Source organism: Bos taurus, chromosome 2 (genome assembly GCF_002263795.3).
Source record: "Bos taurus isolate L1 Dominette 01449 registration number 42190680 breed Hereford chromosome 2, ARS-UCD2.0, whole genome shotgun sequence".
Lineage (NCBI taxonomy): Eukaryota > Metazoa > Chordata > Mammalia > Artiodactyla > Bovidae > Bos > Bos taurus.
Genome location: NC_037329.1, coordinates 39,887,381 through 39,906,493, shown reverse-complemented (window position 1 = coordinate 39,906,493; position 19,113 = coordinate 39,887,381). Strand labels below are relative to the sequence as shown.

At 45.8% G+C, this 19,113-nt stretch overlaps 2 protein-coding genes across 12 annotated transcripts in view; one reads left to right on the top strand and one right to left on the bottom strand.

The window, feature by feature from the left end:
• Window positions 1–239: 239 nt before the first annotated feature.
• On the bottom strand, window positions 240–18,359 carry NR4A2 (nuclear receptor subfamily 4 group A member 2). 9 transcript variants are annotated; one of them, XM_059876160.1, is made up of 8 exons: window positions 9,366–18,359; window positions 6,442–6,565; window positions 5,094–5,959; window positions 4,180–4,309; window positions 3,602–3,765; window positions 2,508–2,710; window positions 1,937–2,115; window positions 240–1,810 (listed from the first exon to the last, which is right to left on the bottom strand). In XM_059876160.1, the coding sequence occupies exons 3-8, from the start codon at window positions 5,955–5,957 to the stop codon at window positions 1,554–1,556; spliced, it is 1,797 nt and encodes a 598-aa protein (XP_059732143.1). In that variant the 5' UTR covers window positions 5,958–5,959; window positions 6,442–6,565; window positions 9,366–18,359; the 3' UTR covers window positions 240–1,553. The 9 variants fall into 9 exon arrangements, 8 of the variants coding, with proteins under 8 accessions (XP_059732143.1, XP_059732144.1, XP_005202538.1 ...); XM_059876161.1 differs by having other exon boundaries at window positions 18,169–18,359; XM_005202481.5 differs by lacking the exon at window positions 9,366–18,359 and adding an exon at window positions 8,264–9,344 and having other exon boundaries at window positions 5,094–5,781.
• GPD2 (glycerol-3-phosphate dehydrogenase 2) overlaps window positions 17,668–19,113 on the top strand; it is a 236,497-nt gene continuing 235,051 nt past the window's right edge. The window contains exon 1 of one of the 3 annotated variants that reach the window (XM_059892151.1): window positions 17,668–17,756. The gene's annotated coding sequence lies outside the window, so the exon portion shown is untranslated. Of the gene's footprint in view, window positions 17,757–18,606; window positions 18,691–19,113 lie in introns of those variants that run through there. The other 2 variants (XM_059892154.1, XM_059892145.1) reach the window with 2 other exon arrangements.

The window sequence follows — 19,113 nt, the reverse complement described above, 5'->3', positions numbered from 1 at the left end:
ACCTGATTCTGATAAATGCATGCTGCCACACTGGAAAGTTCTGGTTAAGGAAAAATGTTGTTCTGAATTCTCTGGATAATTAGTTCAATTTTCCAGTTCCTTTTGCCAGAATAGGTCTAGGCTGTCAGTTTGAAACTCAAATGTTGAATAAATGACCTATCCCAAATCAATCTCCAACTCTGTCTATTGTATATTGCTGTTTAGTAATCATTTTTACCTAACCCAGAAAGAAGACAAAATTCTGTTCATTTACATAGTTTATTGTTGTAAACATTAAAATTGTCTTTCTCAAAGAAAGAATTTATCAGGAAAAAAAAAATCAGCATCTCTAACTGTCATACACCATAGAAAAAAAGGCAGTGATTCCTATCATGTGCCATACTGGAATATACAAAGAAAAATACTACAGAATATGGCAATATTAAAATTCTTACTCAAACATAAAATAATATATTAACTGACAATCTTAGACGTTAAAAAAAAATTCAAAGTGCTCAGTAATTTCCAGGGAGTTATGTATATTATAAGCACTCTGGAAATGGTCAAAAGCTGCTGCATGCAAGTTTTGTTTAGCTTTAGACAACAAAATAATCCAGATATAAACTTTCTTTTATCAACATCAACGGTACATACAACACTTACAAACAAGGAATGTTGGACGGTGTTACAAACACTATGTGTCCCTTTTGTCAGGATTTTCTGATGTGTAATACTTGTGCCCACCTATTTTACAATTGAGAAAATGTTTAAGCTCAGGTAACTACCAATCTTTATAAAATCTAACAGACTACATAGTGTCTGAAATACTATTTATATAATATAGACATTACTGAAGTAGCAAGTGCCTATAACATTTTCAACCTAGAATCAACATGCTTGTCCCTTTTTTGAGTAGTTATTTCTTTTTTTTTTTTTTGCAAACACACTTATCTTTTAGAATTTGTAATATTTATTCATAAATAGGCACAAAATAATTTAAAAAGCCAAACTGCATTGGATAAATTTACAAGCCTTTGCCTTCTTCAACTCATGCCACCCACGTAACATTTAGTTTTACTATATATTACAGCTTTCTTTACAGCAGAAAACTTTGAAATCTTTTAAAGGGCAATACTTGTGGGTCCTCTTACAACGTGTGTGTGTGTGTGTGTGTGTGTATGTGTATTACATTTATTTTAACTGCAACAACCAAATGTGGCCAAATGTTTTCCATCATACATTAGCAATCTTCCTTCTGAACAATAAAATGATTTTTAAACTGATAATAAAAAGTTTATACCACAGTACTGTGTGTAGTCCGTGTTCTAAATCCAAGATGCCCCGGAGCCAAAATGCCCTTTCAGGTTCTGCCTGCAGGTTAGGAAATAGCAACAGTTTTTTGTTTTTTTTGTTTCTGTTTTTTTCTTTAGGGATCAAGGGTCAGGGTGTATGGAAGGGGAGGGGGCTGACTAGAGCTGAGACAGCTCAGGGGAATCTCTCTGCCCTTGTCACTTGCCCCCTCTGGACAGTTTTAGGTTTCTTTCCAGTTTCTCTGAAGTGCATGGAAGGAGGTCTTAGAAAGGTAAAGTGTCCAGGAAAAGTTTGTCAATTATTGCTGGTGGTGGTACCAAATCTTCCAGTTTCAGGTAGAAAATGCGCTGTAGCCCCTGTGTGCAAAGTGTACGGAGTTCTGGGAGCTTCCCCAACAGTTTGGACAAATAGTTGGGGCGGTTCAAACCCCCATTATTGAAAGTCACATGGTCTTTGAGACAATTTACAATCTTGTTTTGCAGCTCCTCCACTCTCTTGGGTTCCTTGAGACCGTGTCTCTCTGCAGAAAACACAATCAGAAACAAAAGAGGAATGCACTAAGCAGTTAGCTAGCTGACAGGACCAGGGAGTATCGGTGGGAAAGGAAAGTTCAGGAGGAGAAATGCCCTGTGCCTGTGGTACTGACCTGTGACCATAGCCAGGGCAGCGATGCAGGAGAAGGCAGAAATGTCGATGTTCATATTCTGCAAGTTGGAGGAGAATTCAACAATGGAATCAATCCATTCCCCAAAGCCACGAACACATTGCAACCTGTGCAAGACCACCCCATTGCAAAAGATGAGTTTACCCTCCACTGGGTTGGACCTGCAATTAATACCAAAGAGAGAGAGGGGAGAAAAAGAGAGAGAGAGAGAGAAAAAAAAAAAAGGCTAAACAACTAATTACTTGAAGAGCAATAAATGAGGGATTTAAGAGGCACCTAATTACCCAAGAGTTAATAAAACGTAGACCAGTGGACCTTGAAAGGGTCTAATTTCATAACAATCAAGAACGCCCCCTATCCCACCTCCATTCTATTCATACAAGGCTTCTATGCTCACTGCTTCCCTTCTCTTCCTTTTATCTATTCCCCTTTCCTTCCTATCTTCTCTTTTATTTCACATCTGTTCTCCTCTCTTTCTCCCTCCACCCTTTTCCCCCTTTTCCTCTTTCTTTTCCTTGATTCCTCTCTTCCTTCATTCCCAGCCTTCCATTACCTGTAGGCTAATCGCAGCACAAATAGTTCTAAGAAAGCCGATTCGAAAAGCAGGTCTTGGTCGGCTTTGGGCAGGTCAGTGAAGCCCGGGATCTTCTCTGCCCAGCCCCTGATGATCTCCATGGAGCCAGTCAGGAGATCATAGAATTGCTGGATATGCTGGGTGTCATCTCCACTCATCTGATAGTCAGGGTTCGCCTGGAACTGGAATTTCATTTTAAAAAGCACTTAATGAGGTTCTCTAAAATATATAACCCGTGAAATTGCTAACCTCATTTCTAGTAGGGGAGCCAGGTTTTTATAACAATTAAACCTCTCTCTGACCAGTAAGGAAATTAGATGTTCCGGGGCAATTAATTCAATTAGGGATGGTGCTATGAGGTCGCTGCTTTAAATATGTAAATTACCATTTTCATACAGACTAAATACAGTGCCAACCAGCCCTGGGAAATGTTCACTCTTATCTCCACAAAACAATTGACACGTTAGTATTCATGCCAGTGCCGGAGTGGGTCTTGAGCAGAGTCACCCTTTGCAAATCTTCATAAAATTGCAGTGCCGTCTAGGTTGCCTGACATACTTCCTCCAATTAAAGTCCACACATTCCTCATAGCTGGGGTAAAAGAGGAATCTGACCACTTGATTCCCCCACCCACTGCCATTCCTGACACCTCCTCGCTTCCCCTTCCCCAACCCCAAGCAGCTGTCCCTCTCCCTGACAGCACCAGAGAAGGTGGGGGTTAAAGCTTCTCCTTGGAGGACTGGGGTAGAACCCAAGTGGGGGCTTTTGCATCGCCTCTGGTTTGGGCATCAGAGGCATTGGTGTGCTGAGTATTGGTGTGCACCCAGGTACTGGGAAGGGGCCTTAAAGAGATCTGACCACTGTGGCTCATCTTCTTTTCCTTCCCCTGCCCTGTCCTCATGTCCACACCCCCAGCAACACCATCCGTCTTCTGTGGCCCTGCCCAGAGCAGTGAAGCCAGACCCTTGCATGCCTCCTCTGTCCCTTGGGCCTGAGGGGTTACTGACAGGTGTGGGGAAGGGGTCCTGCCCATCTGTCGCTTTGTCCAAATGAAACCCCCTCCAGCTTCTTACCCTGGAATAGTCCAGGCTGGTCATAGCCGGGTTGGAGTCGACATGGGCCCTGACGAGGGCACTGATCAGACTCACCGGGGGCGAAGGGGGAGAGGGCTCCTGCGGGCTCTTCGGTTTGGAAGGTAAACGACCTCTCCGGCCTTTTAAACTGTCGGTGCGAACCACTGCAAAGGAACAGTCGGTTGAGCGCGGCTCTCCCAAGCGGGACCCAGCTGCCGCCTAGACCCCTCCCCAGGGAAGGCCACAGCCGCCGGGGGCGCCCCTGCATCGGGCAGCGCCCGGGCCCCACTGCTTGTAAAGCCTTTACTGACGAGAAGCATAAAAAATGCGGGGTTGTTTTATGTCTTCTTCCAAATGGGTCGTATAGTTAAAGGCGAGGAGGGCCTGGCGGCTTTCTCTTGGGCAGAATGGGCTGGCATGCAGCTGCCTGGTCATAGAGGCCAGAGGCGAGTGGGAGAAAGCCGGAGACACCCTCCACTTCCCCTCGCCCGGCTCTGGGAAGTAGAAAGCGGGGTTAGGATAGGGGCAGCAGTTTCCCAAAGGCGAAGACTGGGGAGTGGGCTGTTGTCCCAACCTACCTTCTTTGACCATCCCAACAGCCAGGCACTTCTGAAACCGGCAGTACTGACAGCGATTCCTGCGCCGCTTGTCCACTGGGCAGTTTTTATTTGCTAAACACACGTATTTCGCGTTTTTTTGCACCGTGCGCTGCAAAAGGAGACAATATAGGCCGGGAAAAAATTTTTTTTTTCTCTTGAAAATCCAACAATTCAGGGAATCCAGGGACAATTTCTGAGAGGACAGGGTCCACACTCCCTCACCATAAACAAACACATACACAACTCCTTTTTATTTTTTCCTTTTTCCTTTCTCTCTCTTTTCTTTCCCCTCCCCCAGGGCATTTAACAGAAGAAAATTGATAGCGTTAACATTTGAGCTAACCTTCCGCTCCTTGCTGTGTTTTATATGCCAAGAGAAGGAGAAGGAGACGCTCAGTAAATACAAATTCGTGGGCATTCATATTATTTACATTCCTTAGAGACCTTCTCTATTTAAAATGATAAGATTATTCAATCAGGATGGCGAAATAAAGAGATCACTTAATTTGACCACAGGGAATTCTGTTCCACTTGGTTAGCTCAGACACGGTTCTCTGTCCTAACCAATTTCAATCTGAACCAAGAAGACAGCTCCTAGCACATGCAAATGACCCTCTTCCACCTCAGCTCCAGCAACTTCAGGCGGGGGGTGGCCAGCGTCGGCCTCGTGAGGAGATGCGACCCCGGGTCTCCCCGCCTTCCTACTTGCCTTTCTCAGGCACCCAGAAACCCCCGCCACAGCCTAGGGGCGGCGGCAAGGCAGCTTCCAGGGACCCGGGGAGTCGCTGGAGACCAGTTAGAGTCCGAAGCCTGCGCCCCAGCGGAGCAAGCACTCTGAGGCTCTGGACAGTAGGGGGCCCCTAGCTGCCTCCTCCGCCCCCGACCTGGCTCACCTTAAAGAACCCTTTGCAGCCCTCACAGGTGCGCACGCCGTAGTGCTGGCAGGCCGCGTTGTCACCGCACACAGCGCACAGCCCTTCATTGGAGGGGGAGCCCCGCGACGGCGGGGAGGGCACCTGCGTATCGAGCAGCTGCGACGCGTGGCCGATCTGCAGGCCAGGGAAGCCCATGGACGCGGGCTTTCGGATGGGGTTGGGCACGGCGAAGGTCTGCCCGTCCACCACGTGGTGGCTGCCCGCTGGCTCCGGGTTCATGGGGACGTGCAGGGGCCCATCGAAGCGCATCTGGCAGCTAGACACGGGGGTTCCGGGGGGCGACTGCTTAAAGGAGAAGAGGGAAAGGCGGGAGACCGGCGTTTTCCTCTGTTCGATCATGTGGGTAGTGGCCACGTAGTTCTGGTGGAAGTTGTGGAGGGAGCCTGGGTCGTCCCACATGGGGCTGTGCTGCACCTGGAAGCCCGGGGTGGTGGGCGTCGGGGGCGAGGAGGGCTTGTAGTAAACGGACCCGGAGTGCGGCATCATCTCCTCGGACTGTGGGGGCAGGTGGCTGTGTTGCTGGTAGTTGTGCATCTGAATGTCTTCTACCTTAATGGAGGACTGCTGTCCGGACAGGGGCATTTGGTACAAGCAAGGTGGCTTGACGTCGTAGCCTGTGCTGTAGTTGTCCATAAAGGTACTGAAGCTGGGGAGAGAAGTGGTGGCAGTGATTTCAGTGTTGGTGAGGTCCATGCTAAACTTGACAAACTCTGGAGTTAAGAAATCGGAGCTGTATTCTCCCGAAGAGTGGTAACTGTAGCTCTGAGAAGCGGGGCTGGCTCCTTGAGGCGAGGACCCATACTGCGCCTGAACACAAGGCATGGCTGGAAATGAAACAGGGTAATATACACTCAGCCTGGTCAAGTGAACACTTTCTCCCGGGCTCGGGTACACCTGGAGCTACACCGGCAGCCCGCAGCGGTCAGAGAGCAAGAAGGGGCGCGAGAGGAACGGCGGAGAGCGCGATTACTGCGGATCGGAACAGTGCGGAGCAAGGAAAGGCTGACCCAATAAAGACCCTGAACTGGAAAGTTATTAGGGTCTCCATTCCCGGATATTTCCAACGCCTCCCCCTTCACCCTTTTCAGGAGCATTCCCGTTCCCATGAGCCTTTCCTCTGAAGCTCGGGTTCAGCAAGCTCAATCCAGAAATGAAGTTGAATTGCACAATGAGAAACTTGTTCCCGAAGGCGATGGGTTGGGGAAAAACTTAAGTTACAGGGTTTGCGGGGAAAGATCGCTCGCATTGCCCTGTTTCTTGACGTTTAAGGAACTCAAGGGAGGGGGGGAAATGAAGTGGCACTAACCTTCAGCCGAGTTACAGGCGTTTTGGAGAAAATTAAAGGTGGACAGTGTCGTAATTCAATGAAGGACAAAGTTTCCAAGATTTTTAGAAGAGCAGTGGAGAGCCCAGCCTGTCAGATCGCCTCCCTGAAATGAAGACACAGGAAGCCTTAGGGTGAATTTCTGGACTGATTTGGCTGGACATCTGTATCACTAGGCAGGCCCCTCTGTGCCCTTCTTGATTGTTTAATTAGAAATTAGTGTGTAGCCTTTATCAAACTTAGCAGTTAAAATGGATGTGTAGAAGAGATGGCTGGAAACAGAAAATTTCACCCATGGACTGTATCAGTCTTGGCAGAGAGAAGATTCTAAAGGAGGAAAGTTATTCCATGTACTTAGTTAATACTTATGATGAAATAAACTAGCCCCTTTGCTGCGTATGTGTGGGACAGTGGGAGGGAGTGTCATTTCCATTTTAGTTTAATTCAGAACTAAATAAGAAGAAACTAGGATTTAATAAAATACAGCATTGGAACCTTCTCCTGATTTTTTTCCCCCTGTGGTGAAATTGGCTTTTCATCTAGTACAGGGTAAGGAAAGTAGAAGTCAAGAATATAAAATGTAAAAACAGTCTCTCCCTCCACACCTAGGAAGGTACAAAATGTTAGTAAGGCCTGGGGAGCCCTGAAGGCAATCTGAATGGAAGCATCTGGATTTCCTAAGAGCTTCTGACTGAGCACTGGGTTTGGGGATACAGGTGAATCGACATTCACTTTTCCAGGAAATGTCTTTCATCTTTAATGGCCAAGGAGCGGAAAGAGGGGACCATATTTTGTCAAGAGCATCTTAGGTGAGTTGCAGAGAGAGGGAAATACTGCTTATCCAATATTGGCACCAGTGGTAGAAGTACCTCTCAGCATAACAAGCTGAGCACCTTCCCTATCCAGCCTTGCACAATCTGCCTACTTGCTGGAACAAGGCATTCTTCTGTCCTAGTAATTTTCAGATGTTCCCACTTGGAAGGCATTCTAGAGCATAGACAATTTTATTACTAATGAAACAGAAAGCCAAACATCCAAGTCTCTTTTCCTCCCCCACCCCCCACCCCAGTCACAGTCTTGCTTCATGGAGGAGGGAGGGTAACCAAAAAAAGTAGAAAGAAAGGGACTCTTGACCACCCCCAACTCCCAGCCCTTGACAGATATGCCTGTACTGGATATTAACCCTCTGGTAACTCTGCAGCTTCACAACTACTCTAAATATTCTGTCTCTCTCTCTCTGTCAAACTCACAAACAAGCGCGGCACACGTGAAAACCAGAAATTTTCAAGCAACTTAGTAACAGGTCACTCTACCAACCACCTCTCCTCACTCAACAATACCCAGGAAACTCGGGCACGCTGTCCAGCCGCGGTGACACAGTTCCCAAGCAACACATAAACTGAAGAACTTTCTCTCTTCCTGTCACTTTCTGGGCCGCGTCCAGGCCCCTCTTATACACAGGACTTGGAGTCTACGTGTCCAAAGACCTAAATCAATTCCGCACTAAGAGCAAACTTTGCGCACATTTCCGCGGGCAAGTCCGCAGCTCCCCAAACTGTGCAAGCTCCCTTCCACGTCCACCAATGAGGAGCCAGGAAGCCTCTGCGGGGTGGCAAAGCAGGAGTTTCGACAAAATGCCCTCTGGAGCTGCGCACACCTACTCCCCATCCTTCGGCCCCACTCGCGCTCCGCGCCTCCGGCGCCCAATTCCAGAGAACCTGCACCAGACAAACGGAAAGAAGAGACGTGCAAAAGAAGAAAGAAGGATAAAAGAATGCGAGCTGTGTCAGCCGCACCTACTCACTTAGGAGTTCTCTGCGTCTCTCTTCATTCATTCAACTCGGCTGAAGTGTAGTTCCCTTCGGGAGTCTGGGTGGCAGGGCCGGGGAGGGGTGGGCGAGAGGGGCGAAGGGAATCGCGGCACCGAGAGCGGGTAGGGAGCAGGGGAAGGCGGCCGGCTGGGCAGGCGAGCGGGACCGCGGAGCCTAGCGCGAGCCACCGGGCGGACTGGCCCTGGCCGCCAATGTGCCTTTGTTTATGTGGCTCGCGCTGCCGCTGCCAACATTCACCTAAAGTCTCCGCGCGTCAGCGCGCGTCAGCGGCCCGCCGCCCAATCGCCGCGCGGCCGCTCTCCCCAGACTCCTGGCCAGCGCTCGCTTTGGTATATTTCCGACCTGACGTCACGAGCAGGGCCGATTTTAAGGTGGGAACTGTTCAGGGTTCACCTTGGTAGCCAGCTAGGTTTTTTTCTTTTTCCGAAAGAGGTGTGACCTCTCCACTCAGGTCCGCGCAACCCGCAGCGCCTCGACATCTCACCTCACCTTCCCCCCACCAAACCCCCGCGCCACCGCTGCCGCCCAGCAGCTCACACGTGGGAGAAGGTGCAACAAAAGCCCGGCGGAAGGGAACCCAAGCGTAGGCCAGGTACCAGCACCTGGAATTGCACGAGATGGGGCGTGCCTGGCAGCGCCCTAACCTCATCCACCCACGACTGCCACCCCCGTTAGCGGAAGCGAGTGCAGATGTCCCATGACACGAGACGCTCAGAGGGCTCCTACAATTGGCATGGGATTTCCCTAGTCCAGTGCATCCCCCTTTTCTCTCTTTTCCTGTCCCTGGCCTTCTCCTCTGGCATATCCCACCCCCGCGCCCCAACACACACACTCTCCAAAGTGGAAGCGAGTAAGGAGGGCCTATTTTCTGTGTTTCCTTCTTTCCTCGCAGGGCTCACGTGCGAGGGAGGACGTGGTGCGTGGGGAGGGGAGGGAAAAGGAAAGGGTAGCCGTGACCCAGCCTTTCAGGGACCCCAAAAGTCAGAGTGAGGCGTCGCCCTCTTTCCTTTCGCAGACAATGCAGCCGAGCAACGGGCAACAGGTGTGTTCTGCAAAAAGGTGCTTTAGTCTCACCTTTTACCAACTCTCATACTTCGACACTCCTGGATGCCCATCAACTCGTTCCTTTTCACGACTTTTAAGAAAATAAATCGACCCTCCCCTGAAGCACCAGGGCTCTGGAAGCCACAATCTGAGAGCCAAGGGGGCAAGACTAAACCCAGGGACACAGAGGACGGAGCTGGCTGGATCTCTCCGAAGCGCACTGTGTGTGGGTTCAGCTCTCCCAGGAGAGGGCCCGGAGGGCGGCCGGAGCTCGCCGCACCCCCGCGGTCGCCCTAGCTTCGGCCGACTGCAATTCGCAAGGCAATCCACCCTCCAGACTGAGGGCACAAGGCGCTCTCCAGCAAAGAAACAAGCTTCTCCCGGGAGTCAGCTCGCTTCCTGGTTCCTGGACCAGAGCTGGCCGGGCTTTGGGACTTCTCCAGTGGAGCGGGGGGAGTCACCCGGGGAGGGAGGGGGCGTCCCCTTCCTCCGCCTGCGAAGATTTGCAGCCGCCCCTCCCTCTTGGTGTGGCTGACTTCCAGGCTGCGGGACCCCTTTGGACCCCTCATCCTGAGGTTCCCAGTACAGGCGGGCCGAGAGTGCCTGGGAGCTCTCCAAGTCCAGGAGCCGCTCAGTCCTAATCTGCACCCCCAGCCCCCGCCTTTGCCCGCTCCCGCCGCCTCCTGCTCCTCGGCGGCCGGAGAGGCATTGCCATCAGTGCCCCGAGGCTGCCCCGAGAAGCCACAGGCTCTTCCACGCTGCAGCCTCGGGAAAACCTACGTGACCACCTTAAGTTTCCCCCAGATGTTGCGACTGCCGCTGCTGCCGCCGTAGCGGCTCGGCGGTGCCCTAGCGGGCAAGAGAAAAAATAAAACCAGGAAGTGTGTGCGAATGTGTGTGTGTGTCTGTTGGAGGGGGCGTGTTGTGGTGGCGGGTGAGGGTGTGCAAGTAGGGGGATGAGGGGAGGAGGGGGAAGAATAGCTTATTAGCATGAGCTGGGTAGCGTCAGCGCCCTGTGGGCAGAAGCGATTCCACGCGAACGAAAGGGAAAAAGTGAGAGTTTGGAGAGCCGGGGAGAAGGAAAGGGGTGGGGGTGGCGGTGACGCAGGGGCGCAGGCATTGACGCACCCGCCCAGCTGGGCCCAAAATAGCAGCAGCGCTAGCTCTGTGGCGCCCTCCCGGGTTCCCTTCCCCTTCCGCAAGGGAGCAGGGCGCGGCCTGAGGGTGCTTTCCTTGATCCCAGCGGTGGGCCAGGCTCCCAGCAGCTATTTTCAGGCAGTCGGAAACTCAAGCGCAGCCATGCTGGGGTGGCAGTTATTATTTTTTAATATATTTCTAGGAAGGCGGGGGCCAGGAGAACTTTAAGGTTGTAACCACCACTCTCCAAACACAAATATGCAGATCTTAAGGAGGTGCATTCCCTCAACACGCCCCTCCTCCCTTAAACCATTTTAAAAAACATTTGGCTTTAGCCCGGGGTGAGTCTGGGGACAGTTTGAAAATTCTCTCCCAGTGAATGGAAAAGGTGTGCTGGAGTTCTTAAAGTGAACTCCAAGAAGACAAACACTGTAATATGAAGCATTATTCTGTCACAGCAACCTGTCGAGTCTGGCTTCTTGGTAACAGAGCCTTCGTTCAAGTCTTTTATGCACCCAAGATCGAAACGCAGTTTTCACAGGAGCTTATTGTTAACAATTATTAGCAACTGGGAATGAATCGGATATAACATCAACATGCGAGGGGAAAGAAGTGGCTTTTTGGCCTTCTTTTCTACAATCCATACGAGTTCTCTCTTCCTCAAATCCCTATTCTACAATAGCTGCTAGGAAGTGTGTCTTCTTATTAAGACACATCAGAATCAAAGACCGATAGACTCTTAAACCAATTATTGGGTAAGCTGTTTTTTGGGTTGGCGTTTTTGGTAGGGCTCACATGTGCTCCGGGTGGAAAGGATCCGGTAGACATTAGAAAGTGTAAAAAAGAACCACCACGCTCAAAACACCAGACTCTTGTGTCCCCAACAGATTCTCATGAAAGGCAGGTCTCAGTAGAAGGGCCAATGTCTGTAATTGACTGATGCTGTCAGTAGGGGGCCTGACTCCACAACATTCAGGATGATCCATCACACAAATACATGCACAAGCACACACACACCATCACACAAACACACACAAGCACACACCGTCATACAAATACACGCACAAGCGCGCGCGCGAACACACACACACACACACACACACACACACACACACACACCCCTAGCTATTTACTACTTGGGTAAAGCTCCAGGAGATCTTGCAGCAGGCCCAGACATTCATATTCTGCTGGAATTCATAAATAACTACAAATCTTTGATTCTCTTCTATTTTTCTCAAAAAGGGAAACAGTTTAACACTGAAATTAGGTTCACAATAGGTTTTCTTTATTTCCGCCCACCCATATTTAACTGTCAGGTCACAGAGGAAAAAAAAAATCAAAATGGTAATAAAATCTTTCATTTTATCACCAAGCAGTTCAAATTGGCATATAGTTTGGAAAAATGAAAGCATGTTTTAAAATCCTATGATTACATGTTTAAATAAATTATAGTTTATAAGAGGATTCCTGTGGGTGTATTTGCTAGTACATAAGAGAATGCTTTTGTGCACAGAGGTTTAATTACACATATAATGGAATCAAAATGTAGAATTGAACAACCTTTTAGAAAATGTTCAAATGATGCTCTAGGCTAAAAGAAACTGAAATTCTGCATTTATATGACTGCAATCCTGTAAGATTCTTGAACGTAAATAGATTCTTGAATATAAACTACTTTATAACTCAATTAAAATGACAATAATGTTTCTTTCAGGGCCCAGAATCTGATATAACTTTAAATTACTGCTATGTATAAATACATAAAGTTACCCCAAATGAAGGTCAGTATTTTTAACAATTTAAAATAAATGGGAATAAAAACTGATCCTACCTGTAAGAGCTCCTTTTTTTGAAACCAACTAAAATTACAATATTATTATTACTGTCAATATACAGTATTAGATGACCTCAGAAAAAGCACATAGGAAAATAATATTATCTTTTATGATATTAGCCAGTATGAAGCAGAACATATTGGTGTGTGTGTGTATATATATATATAACATTTTCATAAAAAACAATGTAAATAATACATACTCAAATCTAAATCTAAGCATTTTATTTTATGCAAGGCTAAGCAGATTATACTTAATAAAATTGAGATTTTTGGTATGATTTAGAAAGCAAATATGGATTTAATTCTTAATTCTATGGAATCCTTAATTCCATAAGGATTTTCTATCATAATGCATGGGAAAGGGATCTTCAGGGATTTATTTCACTATTCCCCCCAAATGTACTCAGAGTAGCCCTTAGCTCTCACAGTTAAAATATAGTAAACAAACACAACTGTTATTCTATAAGAATCAAGGTAACTTGAAGAAATTTCATAACATTAGTTAATGGAATCTATGTTAAGCATAAAAATGAAATTTATTTTAGGTTATATTTGGACAAATTTCATGTAATTTATTGTCATTCAGTTTTATATTAGTGATAGAAATTTTCACTTTGAAAAAAATCTGAGTTTCTGAAAATACATAATCATTTTTTAATATGGATGGTTTCCAGTTATTTACTTTGCCATTTCACTTGCATTAAAAAGATATTAATCAACCAATCATTTTTTCCTTTTCTATGAGATGCCTAGAGAATAAGTAAAATGCTTAGCTGGTAATTTACATTTTGGGTAGTTGTGGCTTTTACTCAGTTTTACCCAGCCCGTTTTTCATCCCAAATCACTTAATCCAAAGATTTTAAAAATTGTTTCTTTGATACAGAACTCAGTTCTAGAAATGTGTAAAGATGTGCAGAAGAAAACAGCTCTCATTTTTTCTAGAAGCATCTACTTGTAAATTAAAATTATAAAACTGAACATATGGTAAAACCTCATGCCACTCAAAAAGTATTTTGCATAATAAAAATCCTTCATCTTTTCTCTAGTTCTTGACTCTCAGTAACTATCTCCTAAATACTTTTAAATTAACCACTTAATACTTTTTTTTGTTACTGTGGTAAAACACACATAAAAATTACCACCTTACAATTTTAAATGTACAGTTTAATCGTGTTAAATACAGTCATCCTGTTGTGCACCCATCACCACTACTTACCCCCGTAACTCTTAATCTTATAAAACTCTAACTCTGTAACCATTTAATAATTCTCCATTCTCCCCTCCTCCCACACCTAGCAATCTTCAATATTTTCTTATGTAAGACTTCTTTTTGATTAAGCAAGGAAGGGTTACTTTGGTTTTAGATTTTATTGCTAATTTCACTAAACATGGGAGTCATTAAAAAGTACAAAGTCCTGAAAAATGCTTTAAAGGTTCTGAGAATAAGGTGCTATATGCTAAGAAAACACCAAGGGCATTTGAAATTGTAAAAGTAGCTAATAACATCAATAACCATCATAGTACTATGTAGGATTTTCTTTTAGTAGATAAAATACATACACTTTGCCAGAGTCTTCATTATATATAACAGCTAGCTAGTTTTTAATTTTACCTTTAATGATAAAATAACCACTTTTTTTCACCAACTTTTCAATTTAATAAAAACTGAAGACATGTTATTGATATATTACGACAAAGACATATATGCCCTCTTTTTCAACATAATTCTGCAATTAACAAGTCTACAATTTTAACATTACAAAAGTTAACTTATAGCAAGGACCCTTATAGTGATAAGTAATAAATCTAATTACCATATTCTTTGAATAGATGTAATATAAATTTCATTGCTCACTTAAAAGTTCTAAAGTTAACAGCATAAACTTGAAGTTGAGTAATTAAGTAATCCTTATATAGACACTTATTAAAGTATTTATACATATTATCTTAAATCTACATCTATCATTTTGCCAATTAAAATTAGGACTTTAATTGCAATTAAGTAATTTAATTGCCAATTGAACAGCAAAATTGCTAAGTGACTAATTTTAATGCCTATTTTAATTACCAATCATGACTGGGGAGGGAGCTAATCAAGTTACATCAAGCAGTACCAGAGTAATGATGTGAAGAAAAAAAAAAAAAAGTAGAACAAACATTCAAGGCTACATGCTTTAAAAAAATAAATAAATAAATAAATGCAAACACAATCTTATAAATGTATAAAAATACTGTATTTCAATATCTGAATACAGAACATGGAATAGAACAAGATTAACTAAAGAAGCCTCTGTCAATCTTCAAAGTAAGGAAAACCAAATCAAATTTTTATGTATTTGCATGCCCCTCACACTAACCCAGATAAAAACAAAGCTGCATATAGTTGAGAATAAAAGACTGTTTCCTGCTTGGCTGGTTAAATATTTACAGATTGACAGTTTAAAAAAAAAAATTAAATGAAAGGTTATAAAAGAGAAACAAGTTTCCAACACAGCAATATGGGTTTTAAATTTGAAAAGCAAACAGGGCCAGTGCAGTGGGCCTGTATACTCTTTCCTGAGGGCTCTCCTCCCCACCCCCACCCACTCGAATGACGTGTTCTAATAGAGGCCTAATGCCTATCCATAACTTGTCCCATATTACCTTGAGAAAGGCGTAAATCTGTCCTATCTTAAATAATTTAAAATACATTCATAAGTAAAAAAGATAAGAAAGCACCAAGGATTACATCACAATTAAAATTACTCAGAGCATGGGGAATATACCTTGTCCTGATAGTATTTCTTCACTTTCAATTAAAAACATACTTGCCAGCTCAAGATAAACCAGCAGGCAACCAGAAATACTGATGAAAATCTTGGCCAAAACAAACACATTTTCAAAAGTTTTCACATTCAAACAAATTCTCAGATTAGCAGTATGGAAGGGCCATACTGAAAGAGGGAGGTGAAGTTGGGAGCTTAAAAATTAGAAAGTGATTCCCTGATAGACAATAACAATGCCAGTACTTTCAAAGCTAGAGGGATTGCCTTGGCAGCCAGCCACCTCATCTAGAGTAACAATGGACATCCATCAAATCTTCACTTCAAATAAGTCATGATGCAAGACGCATATCTTGTTTTTGTTATTATATATGTATACCAAATACACACATAGTTTTTGTCCATGAATGGGCCTGAAATTATGAACGATGTACGTAATACTTTAACTTGAGAAAAGGCAAATATTGCTGCTTAGGATTTTACGTACTAATGGACTTGAATTGTGAAATAAAGCACAGCAGGACTTTCAGCCTGGCTTTTGAAGAACGAAAACGTTAATAATCACCGGGCTTGACAAAAGCCTGCAGTATCTGCTCATGACAATAACAGCTTTATAAGGCGAGTTCTGTGTGACTGATTAAAGGACACACTCACAACCTATTCAGAAGTCATGGAGATGTAGTCATGATTAACAGCCTCACTACAGATCAAGGTTAAAACTCATTGAATGCTGATGCTACGGAAATACAATTTCAGCCATTAAAAGACTACCCAAAAACAGTCTCCAGTAAGGGTTGTCATAACTCAGATATATCTTATTTTGTTCTGTATAAAATTTTCTATTTACATACACAAAAGATCTTATATTATTTCATTATCAAAATCATTGCCCGGACTCAAGCGCTAGGTAAAAAATCATCTATTACAAAAAGAAAAAAAGGAGACGTTATCTTGTAATTTAAAAATGAATTATGAAACTTTTATGACTGAAAATGTTTTCAGGTCTATTTTGTGTATTACCCTAGTTTATCAGTTCACATGAATTAATGTGGTTTATGTATTGTTGGAAGCAAAATCTTTTAAAAGATAGTACGCCCACAGCTTTCATATATCCCTTAATAGGAAAAAGTTTTTAAAAAGTTGTAGTATTTTACTGTTTTTACACTTAAGTTTCTTGTCTTGCAATGTTGCATCTCTGTATTAGTGAAGGAAAAAGGAGGGATACAGCAAAAGACAACCATGTTTATAATCTGAAATTAGAGCCAGTCAAACATTTTATTAATCACCAGGATATTTTTAAAAAGACCTGGGAAATATTACAGGATCATTCTACTAGGATCTAACAGTGACTTCAGTATGCTGTCACTGACATGTTCCAAAGAAAAAAAAACAAACCACCAGTACCACCACATACAGAATTCAAGTTCAGGTGAGTTGCCGAGGGAAGAGAAACTATTTTGCTAAGGAGGTCCTTATATTTCATATTTCTGAGTACATTTTTGTAAGTTACTTTCCTAAGAATGAAGTATTAAAAAAACAAAATTTCAAAGAGTTAATAAATGGATTTTAGGAGTTATAGTGAAACGATTCACAAAATAGATTTTTCTTGGGAGTCCTTTAATTTGGGGAGTTCTTAAAGTATGGTGTTCCTGATGATCGGTCTTAAGTCACTAGCTCTGGAAATCGTATTTTCTATTTCTCCATACTCTCTTCAATTAGTATTTGGTCAGCTGATTGGCAATTACCAAGACAACAGTTTCGCTAAACTTTTATAACTATAAGCCAGAGGTTGGGGGGGGGCGGGGGGGAAGAAGGACAATACAGAAAGGGATTTTTCAGCCAGAGTGGTTTGACAGGGCCCCTCACACTACAAATAGATGTTATAAAATTTGAAATGTAGCTCTGAAGTTCAGTTCATACCACAGAAACTGTGGGATGCTATCTTCCTGTTGTTATAACGTATCAGGTCAAGGGATATAAATTGTACCAGGTAATTCATTTTGCCGTTCAGAGAGTCATTAAGTTCCTCCCAGAATATATGTGATTGATATCCCTGGAGGTGAAAGGCTAACGGAACCATATGGCAACATGTTGCATTCCGTATGCTATCTGCCCATCCGTGCTTAAGATGCCATTAGCAACATCTGTACCTAACGGAAATCCAGCTGCGCCGACGCCGGCTGACGGAATTGTACTTGGGGGGAAATCTAGCTTAGCGCCATTAACTTGAGACTCAGAGTCTATCTACCAGGACGGATGGAAGCTTTCACAATTAGACGAGACGACACAAATGCTTTATTAAAGTTTAATTTTGAACTCCCAATTAGCGAAACTGCATTACAAATCGATTGCAATTTCCTAGAAGGCACAGCAAGTTCTCTGCCTGCCTGCCACGTGCGAGAGGCTCCAGAGCTAGCTTGCCCAGCTTCCGACAGCTGAAAGGGGATGGTTCAGAGCCGGTCTCCGTGTCCCAGGAAGTCCCTAAAAATCTCGCCAGTCCCTCCTTCCGCGGGGCGGGGGCGGGCGAAGGGAGGGCTCCAAAGTCCCCGGCGAGGAGAGAGAGCGGGAGGGGGAGGGGCGGCGGCGGCGGGGAGGGGGTGGGGGCCTCTAGCGTCCTGGCCTCTCGAAGGAGCCTCAGCTAGTCACGCAGAAGTTTCTCTTTCGCTTCTCGCGCCACACACTCAGGTTGGCTTCCTGCGCGCCGGCCCGCGGGGCGGAGAGCGGGGAGTGGAGGGGAGACAGGAGTCCCAGAAGGGCTGCCCGGCGTCCACACCCACCCCAGGTCCCCTCCCTTCCCCCGACCCAAACAAAGCCCCAGCTCCTGGTCCAGGATACGTTACCTGCCCGGCGCTCCCGGCCCCTCGGTCACCGCGTCCCCCGCTGGGCGCGCCTTGGGCGGGTCCCGCTCCCCGCAACGCACAAAGCGGTCGCCCCCGGCCGGCTAAAGCCCCCTGTCTCGTCATGTTGGGGGGCCAGAAGGGAAAGCGGGGGAGATGGAAGCGGTTGGGGCGAGGGAAACTTAACTGATTAAATTTTTTTAAAAGAAAAGAAAAAAGCAGCTGGCGGGGCCCGGCCAGGGGCAGAAGAGGCCGGTTACCTTTCGGGGGGTCGCGGGCGAGAGGAAGGGGGGTCGGGGAGCGGCTGCCCGCCCCCCTCCCCCGGCCCCCAGCGGCGACGGCAGCTGCACACACAGAACCCCATTGTCGCCGGCGCCCGGCGCGCAGCCCCGCGGACTCGGCCCCGCGGCCAAGCGCGTCAGCGGCCCCGTCAGTCGGGCCGGGCTCCGTGACGCGCGCGCAGCCCGCGCTATAAATAACCCGCCGCCGGGCGGCCCGGGCTGCTTTCCAGTGACGCCGGGGCGAGGCGCGGGAGGAGGAGGGCGAAAGGAAACAATAAAACCGCCCGCCGTCCTCCCTGACCGCCCTCGGCCCTTCCCTCAGTACTCTCTTGTCCCCGCCCCGGCCTGCCCTGCTCGGAGCGGCGCACGCGAGTGGGAAGGACCTAGCAGAGCCGGCGGGAAGACCCGGGGTCGAGACCCATGCCTCTCCTCCGGGGCAAGAGGGGGCCTCCTTCCACCCAGGAAAGGGCTGGCGCCGAGAACTTGGCAACGAGTTAACAGGTCGCTGAGTTACTCCCACATTGATTTACACAACTTGATGCTTGCTCCGCTTTCTCACACCCCTTTCTAGTTCAGGTCCGGTGTGTTTAGGGCAATAAATCCTTTATTCAAAACAAAAACTTACCCGTTAAACGTCATCTAGCATATTTTAAAGTAAAGGCGTATGTTTGCATCTTATTGAGTTCTGCCTACATCCTATCTGGACAGTATGCTTTTTTCCGTAAATTCCACAGGGATTACTTAAATATGTTTTTATGGGGCCAGGCCTGTGTTACTGTTTTGATTTGGGTAGTTGTGTAAAGTGTGCAGTAGAATCAGCGTGGGCGTGAATTCCATGACTCACGCATTTAGTCCTAGAGCCTTTGTACGTGTTTTTTTGGCCTGAATATACCATAGGCCTTGAACATAGAACATTTGAATTTT

Bases quoted from the DNA above. Each gene is read 5' to 3' on its own strand.
- NR4A2 (XM_005202476.5), bottom strand. From the start codon at position 8,294: ATGAATGAAGAGAGACGCAGAGAACTCCTAA. The intron at 4,310-5,093 runs GTGAGCCAGGTC...CTCCTTTTGCAG, and splicing joins GCTGCAAAGGGTTCTTTAAG to CGCACGGTGCAAAAAAACGC. The intron at 2,116-2,507 runs GTAATGGAAGGC...TATTAATTGCAG, and splicing joins GTGCTGCGATTAGCCTACAG to GTCCAACCCAGTGGAGGGTA.